The 12,092-nt window shown below is 29.6% G+C and overlaps 1 protein-coding gene across 1 annotated transcript; it reads left to right on the top strand.

Annotated features, from left to right (window-relative positions):
• Positions 1-7,522: 7,522 nt before the first annotated feature.
• On the top strand, positions 7,523-11,128 carry LOC109789070 (trihelix transcription factor DF1). The gene is made up of 2 exons (XM_020347936.3): positions 7,523-8,001; positions 8,888-11,128. The coding sequence occupies exons 1-2, from the start codon at positions 7,700-7,702 to the stop codon at positions 10,554-10,556; spliced, it is 1,971 nt and encodes a 656-aa protein (XP_020203525.2). The 5' UTR covers positions 7,523-7,699; the 3' UTR covers positions 10,557-11,128.
• The last annotated feature ends 964 nt before the right edge of the window (positions 11,129-12,092 follow it).

Genomic DNA, 12,092 nt, shown 5'->3' with positions numbered 1-12,092 from the left:
CCAACTTAAATAAAAAGCTAAAAATCAACCAAAAAAGCAAAAACCAATGAAAAATTGAAACTAGTTATTCTTTTTATTTATTTATATTGTTAAACCACACGGTTTAGTTCAATTTTTAGATTGAAATGTGAATCCAACCCAAAACGAGTTGCACTTATATGTACTATTTTTCCCCCAAATGTATAGTGTAGGTATACGATATTGATAAGTAGGATAAAATATGTTTTATAAAATTGTAACTACTGAATTGTAAGTTACTAAAAGATATTTTTTCCAGAAATATCATATTTTATAAAATTGTTGACTACTAAAATAATTTTTTAAATAATGAAAATTATAAATTATTTATAACACTCAAAAATAATTTTATTTTAAATGACAATATATATATACAAGTATTTAAAATGATAACTAAAATTTGCATTAAAGAAATATTTGCACCAAAATAATAAGACATGAAGGGGATAAATATATTATGTAACTAGAAATTTTCAGTATTTATATACTTTAATTTTACTTTTGGTGTGCGAGTCTTAAAAAAAATAACATTATATTACATAATTTTAGCTAATTTTTAAATATCATAATTTTAAAGCCACAAAATCAAACTAAATGGTAAAAGATTGATATGATTTGATTTAGATTTCATAATACATTCAAATCAAATCAAATTGAATCATACTTAATTTTATTATTTGATTGGAATGATTTTTAAGTAAAAACTCGAACCAAATTACCCAATAAACACCCAAAATATTGACTACAAATTTTTTGGAGTTTTTTTGAGTTGTTGTATGATTTTTTTTATAAATTCATTAGTATTAAATATATAAATATATATATATATATATATATATATATATGAGGAGGGTTCAAACGACACCGGTGTAACTTTAACTAAGTGTTACACCGCTCAATAACTTTATATTAAATGTGAATTTTGTAAATCCAACCGTTAGATTGAAAGTTCATATCTCTTAGATCATATATATCAAATTTTATATTAATCTAAGATGATTTGATACTTCATTCTCATAAAACAAAATTGACGTAATATATACATTTCAAAATATACTAAAATATGAACACTTTGATTACCTTCAAGTTGTTGTTCAATTTTAACAAAATTTGACATATATGATCTAAGAGATATGAACTTTCCATCTAACGGTTGGATTTACAAAATTCACATTTAATATAAAGTTATTGAGCGGTGTAACACTTAGTTAAAGTTACACCGGTGTCGTTTGAACCTTCATCTCTCTATATATATATATATAGAGAGAGAGGAGGGTTCAAACGACACCGGTGTAACTTTAACTAAGTGTTACACCGCTCAATAACTTTATATTAAATGTGAATTTTGTAAATCCAACCGTTAGATGGAAATTATATATATATAGAGGAGGGTTCAAACGACACCGGTGTAACTTTAACTAAGTGTTACACCGCTCAATAACTTTATATTAAATGTGAATTTTGTAAATTCAACCGTTAGATGGAAAGTTCATATCTTTTAGATCATATATATCAAATTTTATATTAATCTAAGATGATTTGATACTTCATTCTCATAAAACAAAATTGATGTAATATATACATTTCAAAATATACTAAAATATGAACGCTTTGATTACCTTCAAGTTATATCATGAATTTATTTAAAAAAAATACTTGAAATCAATTCATACAATTCAATTAATGACTCACCCATTCAAACTTGACACATAACCAGACCAATTTAATGATTGGTCTAATTTATGAAACATTGATTATAACTCAATTGCATCAAAACTATATATTATTATTCGTTTAATTAAAAATTTGAATATCAAAAATAATTTTGTCATAATGAAAGTTTTATTTCAAATTTAGACAAAGTTTGTTTCAAACACCTTGTACCCCAATATTATGTATTTATGACATTGGAATAAATTTAGTATTTTAACAAACAAAATTATAACCACAATTTTATTTGTTTTGGATTGAATTTAGAACTTAATTTTTCATCAAAATACCTCGTCCCAACTTAAATTGTCAAATATTGTGAAGTCACCACAACTCATAAGAAAATTTAATGAGGTATAATAAAACTTGTCTCAAAATAACGTAAATCGATAATATTATATTTTAAAATAAATTATACTATTTATATAACAAGTCATACAATAATTCATATAATACTATTTTTACTTCGGCTCTTAATATCATGAGAAATTATTAGGTATTTCTCATTTCTCAACTAATTGTTTCTTAATTAATTTTAATATAACATATAATAAAATGATATTAATTTTTCTTGTAAATTTTATGTGGAGATTGATTAGTATATTTTGAATATTGAGTAACGATGAACTACTTGGTGTATGTTTGTTTAACTTTATTCCTAAATTTCAAAGTCATGTTGAACGTAATTTCCCTCTCTTGTAGTTTTGTCATTGAACGAATTTGGATGATGATATAAACACACTTAATATTTTTCCTTTTTCAAATCATTATTACAAATAACATTTTAGATTATTCTTTCTCTCTTGTTCTTTATTGTACAAATAATGTTTTTGTTCTAAAACATAGGCTAAAATTGTCTCTCAAAGGCCATAATAAGCTTCATGCCAAACGATCCGGTCCAAATTAGACACCGTATAAGTGTAGTCAATAACAACATTATTAAATACACATTCATTTTACATTAGAGTTGTTTCAAAAAATTACCACTTGTTTGAGTGTTGGAAAACTTTTGTTGATATTCAGTCTCTCTTTATTGTAACCATAGTTTTAGAAATTGGTTCGGACTGACAGATCTAACCTATTTAATTGAGAACCAACAATATGATTGATCTAAACTTCTTAATGGATTATAAATAGATTCAAATTGTCAACTTGTACATCATGGTGTCCAATGTGAGTTATACAGTGTTGCATGCACACACTTCCCAAAACATTGTTGAGTGTTGTTGGAAATATCCTTTTTGCAACTTAAAAAAACATCGAAAAAATAATAAACTTTGGCTCGAGATCTAGAATATTCAAATCCATGCATTTTTGGTATATGTAATAAGAATATCAACCACTAAGCCAACATTTTTTTTTTTTAAGGGCTAAGCCAACATTTTTAATATATGCATAAATATGAAATTATTTTAATACTATATCTTTAATTTAAATTAAATATTGAACACATTAATGATTACTAAACTAACATGTTCTCTTATTATATAATTGACTTACATAATTTATATAGTATATTTCCAAATTAAAATCCCATATTTAATTATATATAAATTTATGCGATTCAACTAGTTTATAATTTGGCAGTTCTATAAATATTATGTTGATTAGAGGTCCTCAAAATTGAATCAATCCAAACAAAAAATTGAAAATCGACAAAAAAAAAAAAAAAGAACTAATGAAAAATCTCAAACCAATGGTTCTTCTTAGTTTTTTAATTGGTAAACCACAAGATTCGATTCTTGGATTGAAATGTGAATCCGACACAAATCGAGTTGCACTTATATGTAAATATGTTTTTTCTTATAATGTATAACGTGGCTATATGATATTGACACATAGCATAAAAGGTGCTTTATAAAATTGTAAGCTATTAAATTGTAAGTTACTAAAATGTATTTTTTTAAATATTTTATTCAAAGGTATTATGAAGGGGCTAAATACATTATATAATTGGAAATTTTTAGTATTCATAAACTTTTAATTTTACTTAATTTTGATATGCGATTCTTAAAAAAAACTAATTTTTAAATAACAGAATTTTAAAACTGTAAAAATTAAATCAAACTGCAAAAAATTGATTTGGTTTTATTTATATTTTGTAATACATTCAAATGGAACAAAATTGAATCACCCTTAATTTTATTGTTTGGTTCAGATGGTTTTTAACTAAAAAATTGAACTAAATAACACAATGAACACCAGAAATATTGACTACAATTTTTTTGGGGTTTCCTTTGAGTTATTGTATTAATTTTATTAAAATTTATAAGTATTATATATATATATATATATGACATTAATATATTTTTTAAAACATAATAAAGATTGAGTCATGTAATTCAATTAATGATTCATCGATTCGAACTTGACCTACTAACCTAATACTCAGACCGATTTAATGGCCGGTCTTGTTTTTATGACAATGATTGTAACTCAATTGCTTTGAAAAGTTCGATTAACAATTTGGAATACATATCAAAATGAATTTTGTCACAATGAAAGTTTTATTATAAATTAAGGTAAAGTTAATTTCGGACACCTTAAACTCCAATATTATCTAACACTAATTTTATCACATTGTAATAAATTCAGTATTTCGACCAACAAAATTATGACTACCATATTATTTGTTTTGGATTGAAGGTGAACCTTAATTTGTCCATCAAAATACAATCCAACTTTTTAAAGTCAACACTAAACACCATGAGTCATAAAAAAATTTAATGAGGTATAACAAAACTTGTCTCAACATAGAGTAAATTGATAGTATCATGTTTTAAAATAAATTACATTATTTATATGACAAGTCATACAATAGTTCATGTAATACTATTTTTAATTGGTCTTTTATTATCATGAAAAATTATTAGGTGATCCTCATTTTTCAATCACATGTTTTCTAATTAATTTCTATATAACATATAATCAAATGATAATACTTTTTCTTATAAATTTTCCTTTTTCATATCATTAATTACAAATGATATTTTAGATTCTTCTTTCTCCCTTTATTGTACAAATAATATTTCTATTCTAGAACATATAGGCCAAAATTGTCTCTCAAAGGCTTTAGGCTTCATGTCCGATGATCCAACTCATTTGAGACACCATATAAGTGTAGTCAATATCAACAATATCAAGTATTCATTCATTTTACATTAGGGTGTTTCAAAAAATTATTTGAGCATTAATTTTTTTTTTTACTAATATTCAACCTCCTTTTTTATTGTAACTAACTTGCATTGAAAAAATAAATATTTGTCAATTGATTGGAATCTATATCAAGAAAATTTTTATAACCATGAAAATTTTATTTCAAATTTAGCTAAAGTCAACAAAAACCTTGAACTCCAATATTATCTAATAATGATTTAGGGTTACATTATTTTTCAAAAGCCTTAGAATTTGTGTCAAACATCCAACCCATTTCATGTATGTTGGAAAACTTTTGCAAATATTCAACATCGTTCAATTTGAATCTCAATAAATAATAATTTTGTCACAATAAAAATTTGATGTCAAATTTGGTAAAAGTCAACTTTTAACACCTTAAACTCCAATATTAATATGTCATTATCACATTGAGATAAATTTAGTGTTCAAGTCGGCACTGCTAAAATATTCAACCAGTGATCTTATCTTTTTTATAATTTGTTTTAGCCCTATTTATGTTATTTCCTTTCCTAAAATTTTGTAGAATTTTTTTTTGTGAAAAATTTCACCCCTAATTTTAAAAATATACTAAATAAAATCTTGCAATGAAAATATATTTAGTGATTTTAAAATCTCACTTAACTTAGAGTTTTAAAGCATTTAGTCATGTGAATGTGGTTAACTGGATCAGTTAGTTTTCTGCTTCATGATAATTGCATGAGTGGATGCTTAAATTCTGAAAATTTCCCCAATAAGTAATATGTTATTTCACTATAAATGGTTGACCGTAATTTTAAAATAGGAAGTGATTCTCCTTTATCTTTTATTAACAAAATTGGCCATAAATTAATGTCTGTATATCATTCCTTCAACAAGTTTTTCCTTTAAATTTTCGTTATAACAGGAGGTATTTTAAACTTCGCTTTTTGTCAATTAAGTACAATTTGTCAAAATTGTGATGGTCACCATCACGTGTAGGACCCAAACACCACATGTAGAGTACCACACAGTACACGATTTCTCTTCTCTTTCAAATTAACTTTATAAAAAAAGAAAAATGTTTTCACACTCTTTTTGAGTTGTATATGTTCTCTAGTCGTAAAAATAAAATAAAATCCATATAACGAAAGAACTAGCTAGAAACATAAATAAAATGAATATAAATGATTTTTTTAATATATTTTTAATCTTTTAAGATAAATTTATTTCAAAATTAAAATTAATCTTTTTAACATTTATAATTTACAAAAAAAAATTATAGATTGAGATAATTAGATAGAATTAACTAAATTTGTTGTGATATTTTCGTTAAAAAATATTAATAAATAAAATTTATATTATAACTTTTATAATAGATAAATTTTATTTGATAATAAATTTATTAATAATATTTAAATATAAGAATTAAAATAATATTTTTTTTAACATAAACTTAAAAGAAAGTAAATTTAAACATTGAAAAAATAAATAAAGTTATCTTACATATGAAGAATTAAATATTTATATATCTTTTTAAAATGAGGGTCATTTGAGACATTACAAATGTGAACACTGTGAAAACTAAATAAGAAAATAAAATAATGGTCCTCTTTAATACAAGGGGACAGGCTCACATCACACTGACCTGTTAATCTAAATAAAACACATCATAGATTAACTTCAATGATTAAAGGTCAATGCAAGAGCCATGTTAATGGTCTGTTTGGTCATTTCAGCTCACAGTGTGGCCAATTGCCACTGAAATCCAAAATCCCAAAAATATCACCAAGGAAAAAGCATGTAAAAGATAATCTTCACCTTCACCCTGAGAAAATAAAAAAATAAAAATAAACCTAACATTTTTGAAAGTTAAAAAAAAAAAAAAAGTTAAAAAAAAAAAGAAAAAGAAAAAGCTGACCTACATGACACGGCCTTTAACTAAATTTAGCTGCACAGACAAAACCCAAGTTATTATTTCTATCGTCTGTTTGTGCACCTGTTTCAAAACACTCTTGTGCCATTAATCAATGTTTATTTTCTTCGTGTATTAAAAATAAATAATAAATACCCATATATATCTTTCTGTGCCACTTTATTATTACTGTATTACAGTGGGAGAAAACCCAGGTGCATGAATTTAGTAATTTACTTTCCCCTAGATGATGCCTTTACAAGATAGAGGATTCCACCTTGAATAAAAATAGAGTTTTAGTCTAACAATATTTATCATATTAATCAACTAAATTAGAGTTAATTTTATGTATTTTTTTTAAAAATATATTATATATTAAATAAGAATTATGATTCATATAATCTGTAAAATAAGTATTTAAGTTAATAACTTTATTTTTATAACTTTTTATGTTTGAATTACAATTGTTTACTCATTAAATTATTATAAAAGCCAATAAAACAAATATAAATAGAAATATTTAATTGTTGACCATCTATAATTTTATTTTACTCTGAAAATATACAAAATATTCATTTAAAAATAACCAAAAGTATAAAGAGAAAAAATTTATTATTTTCGTTATTTTTTGCATGTATAAAACCAATGGTTAAATAAAGAAAAAAATAAAATAAAATTCTTGAGATTAGTATTACCAGGAGGCAGATCCCACCCAAATAAATTAATAAATTCACCAAACATACACTCATATACACACCCATCAAAGAATTCACCACCCTTTTTCTTTCTCTTCTTCTCTTTTTTCCCCCACATATTATTTTTTTCCTCCTCTGTAATTGCCAAGGCTCTGTGCTGTTTTTGTAGAGAGAGGTAGATAGTCATAGAGAGACCCCAGAAAAAAATAAAGAGAGAGAATAGAGTCCTATGCTGGGGGACTCAGCAGTGTTGGGAACAGGAGGAGGAGGCTCTGGAGATGCAGCCACAGCAATTTCTGCTGTGGCTGCATCAGGAAGAGCTAGCGATAGTGGTGGTGGTGACAACAACAACGGTGACAGATCAAATTCTGGAGATGATGAAAGGGGAAGAGTTGAGGAAGGTGACAGGAGCTTTGGTGGAAACAGGTGGCCGAGGCAAGAGACTCTGGCTTTGTTGAAGATAAGGTCAGATATGGACGTGGCTTTTAGAGATGCAAGTGTAAAGGGTCCCTTGTGGGAAGAGGTTTCTAGGTGAGTCATTGAATTTTTTTGTTTTTGAGGTTGTTTTTTTTTTTTTTTTTTTTTTCACATGAATTAAGTACCACGGGTTTGAGTTTTACTTGGAGATCTGGAAAGTGAAAACTCTCAATTCTTGTTCAAGTTTTGTTCTTTAATTTCTCTGGAATGTGTTTCACTTTAATTTTATGTTTGTTGTTTTGTTTTGTTTCCTTCTCTCTCTCTCTTTCATTTCGATTTGTTTAATTCCCTTGTACTTTTCTTTTTGGTTAATTTCATTCTTAAAATATAATTTCCTTTGTTAACTATCCCACCCTTTTATTTTTAATTTTCTCTCCCGTGGACTTTAAAGTTGAACTGGTTGTGAAAATATGTAATAATTTGAATATGAGAAGCATCTGAGTTGGATATGTGATGTGATTTTTCTGACATTCATTTTGATACATGTTGTGTTTTCCAAATAAGTTGCCAACTTGAACTGAGTCTTCAAAAGCAACATTTTCTTCCTCCCTTATTTCATTGGGAATGAATGAAGTTAACTGCTAGATTGCACAATCTTCTCACTTGGGTTCATGTGTTTTCCATGAGAAGCATTTCCGTTTCAGTTTTCACCAATCCATGGTATTAGATATTAATTAATTAAAAACTTCACTCCAGTTACATCAATTTTGATATCATTATTATATTTTCTCCTTTAACTTCAATTCCCTTATTTTAAGCTCTTCAGTTACTTCCTTTTCCTCCATTTCCGTTCATGGGGACTTGAATTCCTGAGATATTTTTGTTTTTGGCCATTATCTTATGCTTCCATTGCCACCTATGCTATGAATTTGATGCGTTGAGATAAAGCCAGAAAGCTTGTTTTTTTACTTTGTCTTGTTTTGGGGGTTATTATTATCAGGAAACTGGCAGAGCTTGGCTACCACAGAAATGCCAAGAAGTGCAAAGAGAAATTCGAGAATGTTTACAAGTACCACAAGAGAACCAAAGAAGGGCGTAGTGGGAAATCAGAAGGCAAAACTTATCGCTTCTTTGATCAATTACAAGCCCTTGAAAACAACCCTGCAATTCAATCCCCAACACCATCTTCAAAGCCACCATCACAAACAACAACACCACTTCCAGCAACACCAGTTTCAATAGTGGTCACAACTACACCATCATCAATAATGCCACCACTGCCTTTGCCACCAGTGTCCAATAACACCACTGTTCCATCAACAACCACACTCCCTATGCCTCAAGCCATTCTCAACATAGCACCATCACCAGCACTAAACATCACAACCCCTTCCTACCCTTCATCAAACCCTACATATTTCCCACCACAAACACCAAACCCTACCAGTAACAACAACAATAACAACGCTCCCAACACCATCACCCCTCCCTCCTTCCCCACTATCCCAATGGAGCTCTTATCGAATTCGAGTTCTTCCTCGACTTCATCAGAGGGAACGATGGAGGGAGGGGGAGCGAGGAGGAAGAGGAAGAGAAAGTGGAAGGACTTCTTTGAGAGGCTGATGAAGGAAGTCATAGAGAAGCAGGAGGAGCTGCAAAGGAGGTTCTTGGAAGCCATTGAGAAGAGGGAGCAAGAGCGAGTGGTGAGGGAAGACGCATGGAGAATGCAAGAGATGCAAAGGATCAACAGGGAAAGGGAGATTCTAGCACAAGAGAGGTCCATTGCTGCAGCAAAAGACGCTGCTGTTATGACATTTTTGCAAAAGATAGCCGAACATCAGCAACAAGAAATTAACCTTGATGCCGCATTGAATAACAGCAACACTATTGCTCCACAGCAACCAGTGCCACAAGCAACTACAACACCAACAGCAACAACACCACAGCAAACACAAACAACAACAGTTCCTGAGGCCCCACCAGTGCAGCCCTTGGCCCTACAACCACAGCCACAACATCAGGTGCAGCAGCAACAACAACTAGTGGTGGCTAATGTTGAAAGCAATAAAGCTGATAACAACGGGGAGAATTTGATGATTGGGGCTAGCTCTTCAAGGTGGCCAAAAGTTGAGGTAGAAGCATTGATAAACCTGAGGACTACCCTCGACACAAAGTATCAAGAAAGTGGACCAAAAGGGCCATTGTGGGAGGAGATCTCAGCCTTGATGAGGAAAATGGGGTACAACAGGAATGCCAAAAGGTGCAAAGAGAAGTGGGAGAACATCAACAAGTACTTCAAGAAAGTCAAGGAAAGCAACAAGAAGAGGCCTGAAGACTCCAAGACCTGTCCCTATTTTCACCAATTGGATGCTCTATACAGGGAGAAGAACAAAGTAGAGGGCCAAATGAAGCCTGAAAGCACCATGACGCCACTTATGGTGCTCCCAGAGCAACAATGGCCTCCTCAACAGCATGTGGTGCCACCTGAAGTGACCATGGGAGACGCTCAGAATGATCCCATGGACCGGCAGCACCACGAGGATGAGGAGGAAGACGATGACAAGGAAATTGGAGATGAAGATGAAGATGAAGACGAGGAAGGAGGTGGTAATTATGAGATAGTAGCAAGCAAGCCAGCTTCAGCTGGTGGTGATAATTCTGCTGAGTGAGATGAACAAATATTGACCATAAGGTGCATCAATTGGAGTATGGTGGGTCAAAAAGGGTGCACGGGGTTGTCGGAAAATAGTGATGTGGTGGTGGTGGTGGATGTGGATGGTGATGGGGTTGCATTGAAGATTTTGAAATGCACGTACTTCAGAATGACACATGGGTATAGGGGTAGCCAGTAGGGTGGGGGAATCTGGGTTGGAAGTACTTGGTACAATAGCAGCATATAGTCAGTAAGATTATATGTTTTTTTGTTTTGAGAAAAGAAATAATTAATTATTTTTTGAGCTAAATTAATAAGTTGATTAAGGAGATGGGAGGTTAAGATCATAAAGGTTCAGACTCTAGAGGTTAAACAGCATAAATGAATAAACAAGAAAGCTTGATTAATGTTATTGTACTAGTTTTTTTTTTTTTTTTCCTTTTGTAATTTCCATGTTCATGTTGATGTAAATGGGAGAAACGATTAATTGGGGGGTTTGTCTATTTTTTTTCTTTCGTTCATTTTTCCTTTTCAATTTTGTTACTCTTCAAATGTTGTCAATGATTCTTCTTTTGTTTTGCTCTTTCATTGTATCATCTTGTTTTGATGAACTACTTCGTTTATTTATTTTTCTTTTAATTTTTCTTCCTCCTCGCTAAAAACTCATTAGCAATTCTTCAAAAACGTACAAGGAGAGAATGATGGTCGAGTATAGGTTTTGGTCTAGAATTCTGAGATCTGAAAAAAAAAAAAAAAATGGAAATTAATAAGTAATAAATTTTGAGACAGAGAAAATAAAAAGGGAAGTTAATAGTGGAAAACATAATGGAAGAGAAAGAATAATAAAAGGGGCTTAAATTGTAGGGACAGTGACCGAAGGCTTTGTGTTGTAACAGGGCCCTTCCCGTAGCAGAAAATGCCAGCATCACACATGGAGTCATAAACCCTTGAAGGAGGGCCCACAGGAGGAATCTTTTGAGGTGTGAGCAACCTCATCACTGTGAGAAGAGCCTAAAACACTGCACACGGTAACTGTATTGTTTGCAGTGAACACAAAGATATGTGCTTCTCTTCATGAGTGTCAGTACTAAAAAAGCATTCAATGTTCATCTTCAACATGTATAGACTATTGGGTAAATCTTTTCTTCTCTCACTTTGCTTAATTTTTTTTCAAGCTAGCTTTCATCAGCATCTAGTGCTAATAATAACGTTTTTGTTGAAAATCAAAATATACACGCACATACACACACACATATATATATATATATATATATATATATATATATATATATATATATATATATATATATATATATATATATATATATATATATGACCCAATTTAGACGACGATAAGAGTTACATATATATGAAACTAAAAGATAAAAAAGAATTATGATATTTTTGCTTACTGTTTGCATTATACCCAGAAAAACAAAGGTATATATGTGGTCGGATTTTGAAATGATGGAGGACAGAGATTATATATATTATGCTTTCGGTATATATACATATTTTTTTTGTACACTTGCTTTTGGTATATTTTATATGT

Source organism: Cajanus cajan, chromosome 1 (genome assembly GCF_000230855.2).
Source record: "Cajanus cajan strain Asha chromosome 1, NIPB_CcT2T_4, whole genome shotgun sequence".
NCBI classification, from domain to species: Eukaryota; Viridiplantae; Streptophyta; class Magnoliopsida; order Fabales; family Fabaceae; genus Cajanus; species Cajanus cajan.
Note: the sequence above shows the minus strand (reverse complement) of the source record. Positions and strands in the feature narration are given on the sequence as shown.

Excerpts from the sequence above, each read along its gene's own strand:
- LOC109789070 (XM_020347936.3), top strand. The coding sequence starts at position 7,700 with ATGCTGGGGGACTCAGCAGTGTTGGGAACAGGAGGAGGAGGCTCTGGA. Across the intron at positions 8,002-8,887 it reads TTGTGGGAAGAGGTTTCTAG|GAAACTGGCAGAGCTTGGCT; the intron begins GTGAGTCATTGA and ends TATTATTATCAG.